A 14813-nucleotide genomic window follows, 5' to 3' on the forward strand; every position below is an offset into this window, starting at 1 on the left:
ACATTCTTTCTTCTTTCCAGGCTTAATCTGCAATAAAGCAGGAGCAAGTAAGCAAACATGAGCAATGGCAAGGGCCTCTTAGTGATATCAGGTGCTGGAAGATCCTGCACTTCTAAGCCTCTGGAAACTAAAACTAATTCATATGATGTTAATATCTATACACTTCAGCAGGCATTTCATGATGGCAATACAAAAGGATGGGTTGATAGTTCTAATCCATGCTGACTGAATGCAGAGTTTTTCCTGCACATGAACTACTCACCTAGACAAAAACACTGAGGGGATGAATGTGGAGAAAGGGGACAGTTTAAGCAAGAGAGGGAGAAAAGAAGAGAGAGGCAAGGAAGAGGGAGGGAGGACAGAAGGAAGACATAAAAGAAGCAGAACTAACAAGAAGGAAAGGGGAAGAAGAGAAAGGAAAAGTGATATGGAGAGTGGGAGAGAAAGATGGAGGAGGAAAGAGGAGTAGGAGGGAGAAAGAAACAGAATAACAAGCACAATAATTATAATCCCAGGTGTGAGATCATTTTGGCAGCAAAATCTTCAAGTGGTGAGTTTCCAGATAAGCTATGAACTAGTAACAACAAAGTTAGTATGCTACTTGATAAGTAAGCAGACGTTTCATACTGATAAGGACCATAATCTTTAACTGTGACTAAGTGTCCACATTTCAACTATTAGAAGTTCCCCCAGGGCAAGGGTTGCCTTCCTTCTGTGCAGTGTGTTCTCACTGCCTAGCACACACAAGTGAAGTGAAGTTGCTCAGTCGTGTACGACTCTGCAACCCCCTGGACTGTAGCCTACCAGGCACCTCCGTCCGTCCATGGGATTTCCCAGGCAAGAGTACTAAAGTGGGTTGCCATTTCCTTCTCAGGTAGGTGATAAAAACCATGCTACCTTTTCCTCATCTACCCTTACCTACTACTTTGGGTTCACCTTAACACATTAAGGCAGTGTTCTTCACTTGGGTTTCACAGATGAGCTTGAAAGGGAAGGCCTTGAAGCCCCTGAAAGGGTGTGCCTTTTCTATACATACATTATTTTAGGGAAAAATTTTTGTAGCTTCTACGAGTTTTGGTTTTAGCTGTGTCATGGTGGCATGGGGGACCCAGTTCCCTGACCAGGGATTGAACTCATGCTCTCTGCAGTGGAAGCGTGGTGTCTTACCCACTGGACCACCAGGGAAGTCCCCCATCAGCTTCTTAAAGCAACCAAGTCTATCACCATATTACCTTTATTTTGCTGCAGGGTAGGGACGGAAAAAAGTAATTTACTTTCACTAACCAGCCCACTGGATAAGGTAGAAACAGAGGTTTCAAGAGTTCCCTAAAGCAATAGGGTTTCTTCCTGAGATTAATAACTCAGATCTGACTTCCATTTTTGTCTGATTTATTGTTGTTTAGTTGCTAAGTCATATCTGACTCTTTTATGACCCCATGAACTGCAGCCTGCCAGGCTCCTCTGCCCATGGGGTTTTCCAGGCAAGAATACTGGCGTGGGAACTCTAGTATTTCCTTCTCTGGGGATCTTTCCAACTCAGGCACTGAACCCATGACACCTGTATTGGCAGGAGGGTTTTTTTACCACTGATGCACCTAGGAAGCCCTTTTGTCTGATTACCAGCCTCTAAAAGAGCTATTTTTTTCCTTTAATAAACTTCATTGAGGTATCATTTACAATCAATAAAAAGCATCAGTTTTCAGGGTATAGTTTGAGGTTCTCTGAAAAAATGTAGACACCAGGGTAACCACTACCACAAGTGACAGCGATATTTTCATCACCCCAGAAATTTCAGAGATGGTAGACTTTTAAGGGACATAAATTTTCCTTGTTGTGACTCTATTAAATTTTCTATGTACTATGGAGGGCTGTTGTTCATTAGGCCTTAGAGGTTGAATAGCTTATTGAACTGTGGATATATGCCTAATGAAGGTAAATTTCTTGTGCAATTGGTTTTTTTCTACTAAGAAACAAAGAAGTGTTAAATTCAAGTTCTGAAGAATAGATACAAGAATGATCTATGACTATATTCAATATCTTGTGATAAACCATAAGAGAGAAAGATAAGAAAAAGAATGTATATATATATATATATATATATATGTATAACTGAATCACTTGGCTGTACAGCAGAAATTAACACAACAATTGTAAGTCAACTTAGTACTTTGATTAAATAAATTTTTAAAAAGATAATATCTATGGACACTGAAGATACAGCCATAGGTAGTATGGCTACTACCTATGGAAATACTCCTTTGAATTATTGTGAGGCATCGAATTTTTATTTACACTACTAAATCCAATGTTATAATACAGGTAAAGCATTATAACTGATTTTTCAATGGAGCACCAGAAATGTAGAGAACTCTTAATATTACTGCTATTAATATTAATTAGTAATAGTAATATTACTGCTATTCACAAATAAAGGTAATATTCTGATCCCTGATTTTCATTAACAGTTCCATATGAGTGGCTTTGACCAAAAAAAGAATATTAAAGCAGACTCTTGATAATCATATGAGAAATTATATGCGAGTTTTTATCCTAATAATGTGAAGGGAAAAAAGCATTGTGGAAATTATTCTGAGATATTTTATTACTGGACTAATAAAACAATACATTTTTAAGTTTCCAAATTCAGAATAACAAAATTTCAAACTGGAGGGATCTTAGAAATCATCCAGTCAACTTCTTAATTTTTACTAATAAAAAATTTAGACATAAGTTTTACTTGAGGTCACAAAACTCACTATTGCCATAACGACAATTAACATTTAGGTAATCTGACTCTCATTCAAATTAAAGCAGGTAATTGATAAAATATATTAAAAAACAGATAATAAAAAAGTATAAGTAAAATACACTTCTTTAAATTTTCAAGTTCAAATTAGTCCCATGGTAAAAAAAAAAAAAAATGATTCCTCAAATCTGTTGGGTTTTTTCCTTTAAAAATCAATTGAGAGAGCTGGTGCTGGAATTAGAACCGGAGGAGCCTCCGGGACGGTGGCTGGCTGACGCCTGAGCGCGAACGGCGCGGAGGTACCCTGTTTTTCTGTCAAGAGTTGACCATGTCAGAATGAAAGGAAGCTATCTTTGCAGACTGCTGTCTGTGGAACCTTTGAAGACGGTAGAATAGTATTCGATTCTGCAAGGAGCCTGTGGATCAAGCTATGGTGGAAGATGTTTCGGAAAGGCAAAAAGCGCCACAGCCGTAGCAGTTCCCAGAGCAGTGAAATCAGTACCAAGAGCAAGTCTGTAGACTCCAGCCTTGGCGGGCTCTCACGGTCCAGCACCGTGGCGAGCCTTGACACCGATTCCACCCACAGTTCAGGACAAAGCAACAACAATTCAGACACCTGTGCAGAATTTCGAATAAAGTATGTTGGTGCCATTGAGAAACTGACACTCTCAGGGGGGAAAAGTCTCGAAGGGCCGCTGGATCTGATAAATTATATAGATGTTGCTCAGCAAGATGGAAAGCTGCCCTTCGTTCCACTGGAGGAAGAATTTATTATGGGAGTTTCCAAGTACGGTATAAAAGTGTCCACATCAGATCAGTATGACGTTCTGCATCGGCACGCTCTGTATTTAATCATCCGGATGGTGTGTCACGACGACGGTCTTGGGGCAGGAAAGAGCTTACTGGCTCTGAAGACCACAGATGCGAGCAACCAAGAATACAGCCTGTGGGTTTACCAGTGCAACAGCCTGGGACAAGCACAAGCAATCTGCAGTTTTATCCACTGCTTTCGACTCTGTATTGACTTCTGAGAAACCTTGAATTCTGCAAGGGGGGAGTAAGCTTCATGTGCAAATTCAGCTGTTTTCTCAATAGTTTCCGTTTCCAGTCTGCAGTGTTGAACTGTTACGGAAATATGAGCAATCTTTTGCTCTCGATTTTCTGAAGAAAATGCAGTGTATAAAATACCAGTCATTTGTTAAAAAAAAAAAAAAATCAATTGAACTTCTCAGGAAAAGTACTATTATTCAAATTCAATAAACTCCCAGTTATACAGGAGAGTCCAGGAAGAGGTACTGTTTCCCTCAGCATTCTTATTAGGAGCATATTTCTACCCATCTGCATAATTATATTATCAATTGCTAGGAATTAAATTGTTTTAATCCACTTAGCATTAAAAATAGACATTTAAAAAAAGTAATTCTGAAAGCACTGCAGGATCAATAGGTGTATTTAATATCAGTGCCCTGCAGGTGCTTGACCAAATATTTTTTAAGGGCCTACTGTGGGTGAGTTATGTAATATTACTGATGAAATTTCTGACTGAAGTTGATATATAAATCAACTTTTAAAAACACACGCACTATTACTCAAAAAATATTTTTAAAGTGAACCTTGAGATGATATACAAATTTTGAATGTTTTTGGACATTTGCTGTTTTTAGGTACAGAACACACAGTTCTTTTTTCTGCTGTTACAGGTTATCGAATTCAGTGGATTGTATCAAGACTAAGGTGTATTCCAAAATCATGAGATACTTTGAAATTTAAAAGTGTAAACATATAATGTCACATTTAAACAAAATCATTATTATTTTCTACTTACTACATTGATCGCATTGCTCTTAAAAATTTAAAAATGATAGAGTTATATGAATCAAAGTCCTTCATCTTAGGCTATCAATAGTCTTCCATGTAGGAAAGGCAAATTTTAAAAAAGTATTAGGTAAACTCTCCCTTTTATATTGAAAATCTGCCTTTAAAACATCAACTGAAAAAAAAAAACCAAAACATTGAACGGAAACTAAGAAATCCAATCACTTCTTAAGCTATTGGTTTGACACAATGCGAAAGGTTGGGTTACTTGGAAAAATCCAGACTTTGGACTAAATTTTCTGGGGTCAACTCTAGTGCCTTGGGTTGTCTATACAAGTTTTATACAAATTCATAAGAGAATAAAAGAGAAACTTAGTAATTTCAGAATGTTTTCCCCTGGCATGCAGGAAGAGAATCATAAAAGTAGTAATCCTTTAACATGAAGAGGAAGAGAAATACTCAGTACCACTCCTAGTGTGAGATAATTGTCTTAACTTTCATAAAACATTTAGAATGAAGCGAGGGGAGAAAAGTGGGCCTGCATTTTCTTTTCCCCAACCATCACGTGGAAAGGTTAAATTATAAACTTAATATTCTTAGACCTTAAAAGGCATCTTGGCAGCTCTCCCCTTTCCTGCCTACATTACTACATCTATGCCTAACATATTAGTGGCTTTATTCTAAAATAGGGATCCTGATATTAATGTGTGGTTGCTGGCAGCAGCCTCACTCTTATATAACCACACCTGCTTTAAGTAGCTCCCCAGACCAAGCTTAAATTACAACTCTCTTGAGGAAAGTGGATGAGATCTCTGTGCTTGGCTCAACTCAGAATCACATATATGTGGTATTTAATAAATATTATATGATGGTGATGATTTTGTACATAGAGGCCAAATGCCAAACTCTTTCAATTTCACTGGGGATTTCTAACAGGCAGCTGAGTCTGTTAATAGGCCACTTAAATCATTTTAAGAGTTACAACTTTCCTCTAAATGAGTCAGAAAGGATTTATCTTCGAATTTAGGATGATCTTCCAAAGTAGACTAGGAGAGAGGCAATGAATTAAAAACCAGCGAAACAGGAGCAGTAGAAACCAATTATAAGCAGGCAGATGAACGGAGCACTTGCAAATGAGCCCTCTCTAGCTGAGTCCACAGGCCAGGGAATTCCAGATTCTGGTTTGCCCTGCTATCAACACCTGAATCAAACTGAAGAAAGCCAGGGACTTCCCTAGTGGTCCAGATGTTTAGGCTCCATGCTCCCAATGCAGGGTGCTCGGGTTCCATCCCTGCTCAGAGAACTAGACACATGCTTCAGCTAAAGATCCCGCATGCTGCAATGAAGATCCTGTGTGCCACAACTAAGCCCCGGCATAGCCAAATAAATATTGAAAAAAGAAAAAGCCAAACCAATGGCATTCAGGAAGGCACAACTACCTCTGCTTTTTGGGTGGCAGTTTCTCCATACTCCTATCTTCATTCTTTTGGACACTGGTAACACTGACTGCTGCAGGGCCACAGTTTTCAGCTGAGACTGATATGAAAAATACAGTAAAACAGCCTACACTTAAGGCACTGTCAGACAACCTTGGTTGCTCATCAGAATCACTTAAAGCTGGGGAGCTTTAAAAATACTCATCTTTGAGCCCCACCTCCAAAGATTTTTCTTTAACTTGTGTGGAGTGGGACTCAGCTATCACTATTCCTGAAGAGCTCTCCCAGTGATTCTAAGTTGCAGTCAGGGCTGAGAAACACTGCAATAAAGACTCAGCAACATTTATATATATATAATGATTTATATATGTGTACATTTATGTACACATATGATTTATGTACATGTTCTTTTTTTCTCTTTGTTCACTTTTGTCTACAGTTTTCAAACAAATGACTTGCTAGGAGGCAGGGCAAGACATGACAAGAGCTGGCTAACATCAGCTGGGCATGCCTGATTTTGTGTGTGAAGTACATGTAAGAGGGATCATTTTGATTCATTAAGGCAATCAGTGACATTTCAACTATAAGCACACCCTTTCATTCCCCAACACTCTCGTCCTCTATAAATATATCAAAACAAAACTTTTACATGTTTATTTTACTGAAAAAATAAGACTAAAGAATTCTAGATTTTAGATAGCTGCTCCACCACTAAAAAAAAAAATACTACCTTATATAAAACTGCTTAATTTCACATTTCTGAGCCTGTTTCTGTACAGTTAAATGTTTCCAGGAAAGCATATTTTTAATGTAATGGGAAGACCAGACGTGAATTAAGAGAAAAGCAGATTTTGAAATTCCCACCTCCTCACCTTTTTGAAGGAAAAATATACATCTCTTGAGAGCTTTCTTGATTTATCCCAGGGTTTTTTTTTCCAAATCTCATTCTTAACAGTAACAACAACAAGTTCCCTGATCTTTGGAATTAATTCACCAAACAAGGAATGACCACTTAAAATGTACTCCATGAGAGCCTGCCCTGCATGCCTTCCCATTACATATATAGGTCCATATAAATTCTGAATCTCAAAAAGCCAACATACAAACCACTCAGAACATTTTTCACGAAAAATCTGTTTTAATTAAGCAATAAAGGGCAACGCAAGTTCAGAAATAGGTCCAGTTGTGAAAGAACTCAGCAGGAAATGACAGCTCCAGATGGGGTATCTGCAACCATGCAGAGAGAATGGCTAGGCTTCTAGCAGTCCTGTCCTCCAGGGAGGGTCCTGACGTAATGCCCACTTCAGGAATACATGGTCAGCTGCAGCCACTCTTGGATAGAAACCTGAATCAGGCCATCTGCATCTCTATCCAGGGATTTGAAGGCACGGAACATGGCATCCAGGCGAACCAGGCAGCTGATGAAGTTGTTAAAGTCCATACTTCCATCCTCCTCGGCGTATCGGCGGACAATCATTTGGTAAAGTTGCTCATTTAGCTGGAAGCCTGCTGCCTGCAGGGCCCCGCGAAGCTGAGAACGTCCCAGAAACCCAGATTGGTCCCTGTCATACTGCTTGTAAACACACTGCCATTTCTTGATGTTGTTCCAGAGATACTTAAATTCTTCAAAGCCCAGCTTCCCAGTCGTGTCACTGTCCATGACAGATACAATGCTCCGGCAGGTGTCAAGACTAAAGCCGTCAGACTTCAGATCCTTGTGCTTAGAAAGGACTTTGTTGATAATATTCATCAGGTCAGTGGCACCCACCTGCATGTCTGGTCCAGCCAGCTGAGCAAACTGTTGCCGAAAACGCCTAACTTCCTCACTTTCATTGGCCTCCACATTGGTGAAATGTTGCTGAGTGGGTGGTGGTTCTGGGGTATACTGAGCAGCCGCAGCTTCACTGATAAAATTCACAATTCCTCCAACTATCCCTCCAATATTCCCTCCTCCTCTTCTCTGATCGCCTCCTCCAAGAAGGCCTCCAAGGGCTTGTCCAAGACCTTGATTTGCTCCTTCCAATAGAGCTTTTGCAAGAAACATGCTTTTGTTTTACCCAGCAAAGGTAAAAGCTGCTGAAATCTTGGAGGTGGTATGAGAGATGAAATGGAGTCTAAGTAGCTTACAAGTGGAAGAACTGGCTTTTCTGTACCTGCCTGCACTGTACCACACCCTGGGGTGTGACGCTTCACCTCCTACTGAAGTTGCCTGAATTCCACTAGGTCCTAGCACCTGCCATTTCTCAGAGGGCCTCAATAAAATATTCCTAAGTTACAGTAAATCTGACAAATTAGAAGAAATCATATTTTAAGTATATTAAACTACAGATTTTTATATGCTGTTAATTATTCTTAGTTGGATTTTCCTAGCAGAAGAAAGTAAATGACCTAAGGATATCAAGAATTTCTTCTCTAAGGAATATTTATTTATTGCTAGGGCACAACTGAAGAATTCTTGGGCATTAGGAAAATATTTATCTAATTCTCTTCCTTCAGCAGATTTTCAATATCTAATGTTCTTAAGAAAAACTTGGAAGGGAGATTTTTAAAATGCAGGGTCCCTAGATCCCATGCTCTGAGATTCTGATTCTGCGCAGTTTGGTGTTGCATTCATGATCTACATTTTTGGAATCTTTTGGAAGTGTAACATTCACACAGAAAACTGTAAAAATCACAAATGTATAGCTCAAAGGATTTCACAGACTGCAAATAGCCCATGTTATAATACCCAGATCAAAAAATAGAATGTAAGCAGGACCCCTGAAGCTTCTTCATGTCTCTTTCTAGGTACTCTCCTCTTCCAAGGATAACCATTATTCTGACCTCTAACACCACAGATTCAATTTTGTACTTTAAATAAATGGAATCATACAGCATATACTTTTTTTCAGTATCTTGTTTTTAAATTTTAAAAAATTGTGGTAAAATACATGTAACATAAAATTTACCATCTTTACAATTTTTAAGTACACAGTTCAGAGGCATTAAGTACATTCACATTGTTGTGCAACCATCATCACCATCCAACTCCAGAAATTTTTTTCATCTTGCAAAATAAACTCTGGCCCCATTAAATATTTCCTTCTCCCCCTAGGTCCTGGAAAGCACCATTATACTTCATGTTTGTATGAATTTGACTGTTTTAGGTATCTCATGTAAGTGGAACCATACAGTATCTGTCCTTTTGTGTCTGGCTAATTTCACTTAGCATAAATGTCTTCAAGGTTCATCAGGTTGTAGCATGTGTCAGAATTTATTTCCTTTTTAAAGCTAAATAATATTCTGTTGTATGGATATAACATTTTATTTATCTATTCTTCCACTGATGGATGCTTGGGCTGCTTCCATCTTTGGGCTTTTGTGAATAATGCTGCTATGAACATAGGTGTACAAATATTTCTTCAAGTTGTTACTTTCAAATCTTTTGGATATATACCCAGAAGCAGAATTGCTGGATCAAATGGTAAATCTGTTTCTAATTTTTTGAAGGACCATCATATTATTTTCCACAGTGGCTATACTATTTTACATTCCTACCAACAATGTACAAGGGTTCCAATTTTTCCTCAGACTTTTTTTTTTTATCATAGCCATTGCGATGGAAATGAGATGATATGTTACTGTAGCTTTAATTTTCATTTCCCCAATGATTTGTGATGTTGAGCATCTTTTCATATACCTGTTGGTCACTTGTATGCCTTCTTTGGAGAAAATGTCTATTCAAGTCCTTTGCCTATTCTTTGATAGGGTTGTTTGCTTTCTTGTTGCTATTTTATAGTTCCTTCTACATTCTGGATATTAACTCCTTATCAATTACATGATTTGCAAATATCTTCTTCCATTCCATGAGCTGTCTTTCCACTCTGTTGATAGTATCCTTCAATGCATAGAAGTTTTTAACTTTTATGTAGTCCAATTTATCTAATTTTTCTTTTATTGCTCATGTTTTTGGTGTCATATCCAAAAAATCAACAAGGAATCCAGTGTCACAAAGCTTTTCCTCTGTGTTTCTGTCTAAGGCAAAACATAATAGTTTTAGCTCTTATGTTTAGGTCTTTGATCCATTTTGAGTTAATTTTTATATATGACATAGGGTAAGAGTCCACTTCATTCCTTTGCATGGGGTTATCTTGGCACCATTTGTTGAAAAAATTATCCTTTCCCCATTGAATGGACTTGGCACCCTTGTTGAAAATCATTTGTATGCACACATATGAGTTTATTTCTGGGCTTTCTATGTTATTCCATTGGCTTATATATCTATGTTGATGCCAGTATGACACTATTTGGATTACTATAGCTTTGTAGTAAGTTCTGAAATCAGGAAGTGTAAGACTTTCAACTTTGCTCTTTTGCAAGACTATTTTGGCAATTCAGACTCGAGATTCCATATGAATTTTAGGATGGATTTCCCTACTTCCATTAAAAATGTTGTTGAAACTTTGATAGGGATTGCACTGGTTATGTAGATCACTTTATGTAGCACTGACATCTTAATATTGTCTTCTAATAGATGAACACTGATGTCTTATCACTTATTCATGTCTTCTTTAATTTCTTTCCACAACACTTTGTAGTTTCCAGTGTAGAAACCTTCCACCTTCTTGGTTAAATTTATTTCTAAGTATTTTATTCCTTTTAATGCTTTCTTACTTTCCTTTTCAGATTGTTTATTGTTAGTTTACAGAAACGCACCTAAGTTTTGTGAGTTGATTTGTATCCTGCAACTTTGTTGAATTAGTTTATTAGTTCTTAACGGTTATGTGTGTTTGTGTTGTCTGCAGGGTTTTTTACATATAAGATCATGTATTTTGTGAGCAGAGATAATTCTACTTCTTCCTTTCTAACTCACATTCCTTTCACTTCTTTTCTTGCCCAACTGTTTTGGCTATGACTTCCAGTACTATTTTGTATAGATGCAACAAAAAGCAGGCAACTTTTTATGCTCTTAATCTCAGAGAAAAAGTTTTTAGGCTCTTACCATTGAGTCTGATGTTGGCTGTGGGCTTTTCATACATGATTTTTATATGTTGAGGTACTTTACTTTTATTCCTAGTTTGCCAAGTGTTCTTATATGAAAGAGTACTGAATTTTGTCAAATGGTTTTTCTGTATCAGTTGAGATAACCATGTTTACCCCCTTCATTCTGCTAATGTAGTTTATTACATTGACTGATTTTTGCATGTTGAACCACCCTTGCATTAAAGGAATAAATCCCACTTAGTCATGATGTAAAATCCTCTTAATGTGCTGTTGAATTCTATTTGCTAATATTTTGTTCAGGATTTTTGAATCAGTATTCTTATGAACATTGGTCTTTAGTTTTCTTTTCATGTACTGTTGACTCTTGAACAAAATGGGTTTAACTATGTAGGTTCATTTCTACTAGGATTTTTTTCAACATGTATGTACTATAATACTACACCATCTGAGGTTGGTTGAAACTGTGGATGCAGAACCATGGATATGTAGGGCTGATTTTAAAGTTATATGCAGATTTTTGACTGCACAAGGGGTTGGTTCTCCAACCTCTGCATTGTTCAAGGGTCAACACTAGTATCTTTTCCTGACCTGGGTCTCAAGATAATGTTGGCCTCACAGAATGAGTTAGGAAGTATTCCTTCTTCCTTAATTTTTAGAAAGAATTTGAGGAAGACTGATACTTAATTCTTCTTTAAATATCTGGTGGAATTCACAAGTGAAGCCATCTAGTCCTGGGATTTTCTTTGTTGAGAGGTTTCTTAAAAATTACTCATTCAACCTTACTACTTATAGGTCTGTTCAGATTTTTTATTTCTTTATGATTCAGTCTTGGTAGGCTGTACATTTCTAGGAATTTGTCCACTGTATCTAGGTTATCTAATTTGTTGGCATAGAGTTGCTCATAGTACTCTTTTCTAATACCTTTTGTTTCTATGAAGTTGGTAGTATCGTCCTCTCTTTTCTAATTTTGTGTGTCTGGCTTTTTTGCTCAAGATTACATTTGTGAGATTTGATTTTATGTTTTTAATACATATCTTCAAAAGTCAGTCTATGACAGGTAGTCCCAGACAATACCTTGGGAAACCTCAGCCTTGATACTAGTTAGAGTCAGGGTACAAGTCTTCCAGAAGTCTCTGGAAATTCTATTTGTAAACTCAGGGAAAAGTAACCAGGACATAACTAAATCATTATATCTCTCAGCATTTTGGACCTTAATTTCAATCTGCAAAATTATAATAATAGTATCTCCCTGTCAAATTTATAATGATTCAATTTCATTTATCATGCTTCAGGACTTAGACTCAATATTTAAGAGAGAAAGACAAATGCATCAGGGTCACTGTGCTCAAAGGTAAGAAGACCCACAGAAAACTAGGTGTTGTAATTATAACCTGAAGTCTATTTCATATTTATACCATTAATACTAAAATATTACATTTGTATATAATATTTGCATATAATATTCTTTGGTATCTAGGTCTCATAAAATTCCTCTGAAAGACACAGACATTTAAGATAAGGAAAGGAAACCTCAAGAGATGTTAAGCTACTTTGAAAAGGTCATACAGCTAATATATTATCTAAACAGTGGATTATCAAACAACTATGAGTCCCCAAAAGAGGAGCAATAAGTTCTGTTGAGGCAAAGGATAGGAGAACATTTACCTATAGAAAAGATAATGTATAGGCCTAACTATAGGCTAAGTCAGAGTTCTCCAAATAGACAAGGGATATACATGAAGGGGCAGTATTGTGAAAAGATAGAGGAATTAAAGGATGTGTGGAATTCAATAGATGGTGAATAGTTCAACATGATGAGTTTATTGCTGGAAATGATGGGAGATAAAGGCTCAATAGGATAGAATGAAATTGGAGAGGACTTTGAACAGCCATTTGACAGAGTCTATCTCACAGGCTACTGTGGAAACTCCTAAGCTTCAAGTATGAAGTCAAATATGAATATATCACATTTTTGGTTACTCATTCACCTGTTAGTGGATATTTAGGTTTTATTACTTTGGAACAATTATGTATAGTGTTCCTAACAGCAATCATGTGTCACTGTTAACTTTTTAAGTTCAATAAGTGAATAACTTTTTAAGTGCAAATAGGAGATTAAATGAAAAATTACTTCATAAACTGTAAAATTCTTGAATTGAATAATGATTATTCTATCTATGACTAGGGAGAGAACAGTAGCTGCGAGACCCTGCTCTATATAGGATGGGAGCAAGGTCTCCTTCTGCCACATCTAGTGTTTTGTATAAAATTCTCTGCCAACTAGTTTTATGGCACTAGGACTCCAATAACTGGTCTCAGGGGCACCATGAAATGGTCTATGTAAACATCAAAGGCGAAATGTCTTCCTTTACCACATTGAGGAAGCACCACAAAAGGACTTCTTCCCTTTAGGGGATTACAAGGGGCCATCTGGTCTCAGACGGATTTAAATCCATTCATATAAGCTTTTCTCTGAGGAAATTACATGGGCTTTCTTTTTATAATATTGCAAAATTAACTTGACAGCATCCATTGCCATATAAAATGTGCCTCCTTATGCCCATCTGAAGTGTTTTCTGCTGAAGTTTAAATCCAATTCTTCTCATTTATTTTCTGTGAAGATGGAGAGCATTTGGCTAACAGTTTCTCATAAGCCATCATGGAATAAAAGATTGTTATTAGATTAACAAGCCTTTTCTTCTCTGGACTATTTAATCCCCTATGGCTATTTATTAGACCATTAATAGGAACTTTGGTTGCTGTCTGGACGAATTCTACTGTCCAGATCTGGAGAGAAAGAGTAGGGGAAGAGGCCACATTCAATGGAAAATTTAACCTCAGTTTGATGGGGGAAGAGTTATTGAACTTAAAAAGTCAATAGTGATACTCAAATGCTATTAGCAACACTATTCATGATAGTTCCAAAATAGCAACAACCTAAATACCCATTAACAGGTGAATGAATAAACAAAAATATGATATATTTATATAATAAAGAAGTATTTGGCAATAAAAAGGGATGAAATTACTGATACATGCAACAACACAGATGGACCTCAAAAACTGCCAGACATGAGACTGTATATTGTAGGATTCCATTCATTGAAATGTCCAGAAGAGGCAAATCTATACAGACAGAAAATCTCTAGTCTTGATTCTAGACCAAGTCTATAACAACACACGGGGACTTACAACTCTACGTGGTTGCCTAGGGATGGGAGATAAGTAGGTGACAGGAATGAACAGTTAATGACACAAGGAATAACAATGGGGTGATAGAAAAACTCTAAAACTGATTTATGGTAAACAATAAAAAATCATAGAACTGTATGCTTAAAATAGCTGAATGTAAAATATGCCTCAAGAAAGTTACTTTTAAAAAGTCCAGAGACAGTCTGTAGTAAAAAGACTACTGAACTAGGACTTCTGGTCCCAATCCTGTGACTAACTAACTGTGTAGTCTTGAGCATGCAACTTCCTCTCTTGAGCTGGAAGCTTTCTGCAAAATGAGGAAGATGGGCAATTTCACACTAACCATCCTTTCAGCTCTAGAATTCTGAGTCTAGATCTTCATGTGTTATCAAGTAGCAGCTTCATTCTTGTATTCTGTTTCCTTCTCATGCCTGAGTATTTTTATGCAATATATGAATTTAATTTCATCTTTTTCTTGGGTCTGATTCTACAACTTTTAAAGACATCCTTACTTACTCTTATTTTTGCTTTGATGTACTACTGTCTGGTTTTCAAAAGTATTTCGACAACCTATCAAGTATGTTGCTCCTCCAGACAGAATTCCAAGGTGGGGGGACTGCAGTGGGTAAAACACAGAAGGA

The 14813-nt window shown here is 37.1% G+C and overlaps 2 protein-coding genes and 1 pseudogene across 2 annotated transcripts in view; 1 reads left to right on the forward strand and 2 right to left on the reverse strand.

Annotated features, from left to right (window-relative positions):
• Window positions 1–14813, reverse strand: part of LPCAT2 (lysophosphatidylcholine acyltransferase 2) — a 65334-nt gene that overhangs the window by 11539 nt on the left and 38982 nt on the right. The gene's annotated exons all lie outside the window — the stretch shown is intronic.
• On the forward strand, window positions 3008–3940 carry LOC139029918 (integrin beta-1-binding protein 1 pseudogene; annotated as a pseudogene).
• CAPNS2 (calpain small subunit 2) lies at window positions 7116–12920 on the reverse strand. Its single transcript, XM_020900526.2, has one exon. It carries the CDS (start codon window positions 8039–8041, stop codon window positions 7301–7303), a length of 741 nt encoding a protein of 246 aa, XP_020756185.2. The 5' UTR covers window positions 8042–12920; the 3' UTR covers window positions 7116–7300.

This window comes from Odocoileus virginianus, chromosome 20 (assembly GCF_023699985.2).
Source record: "Odocoileus virginianus isolate 20LAN1187 ecotype Illinois chromosome 20, Ovbor_1.2, whole genome shotgun sequence".
NCBI lineage: Eukaryota > Metazoa > Chordata > Mammalia > Artiodactyla > Cervidae > Odocoileus > Odocoileus virginianus.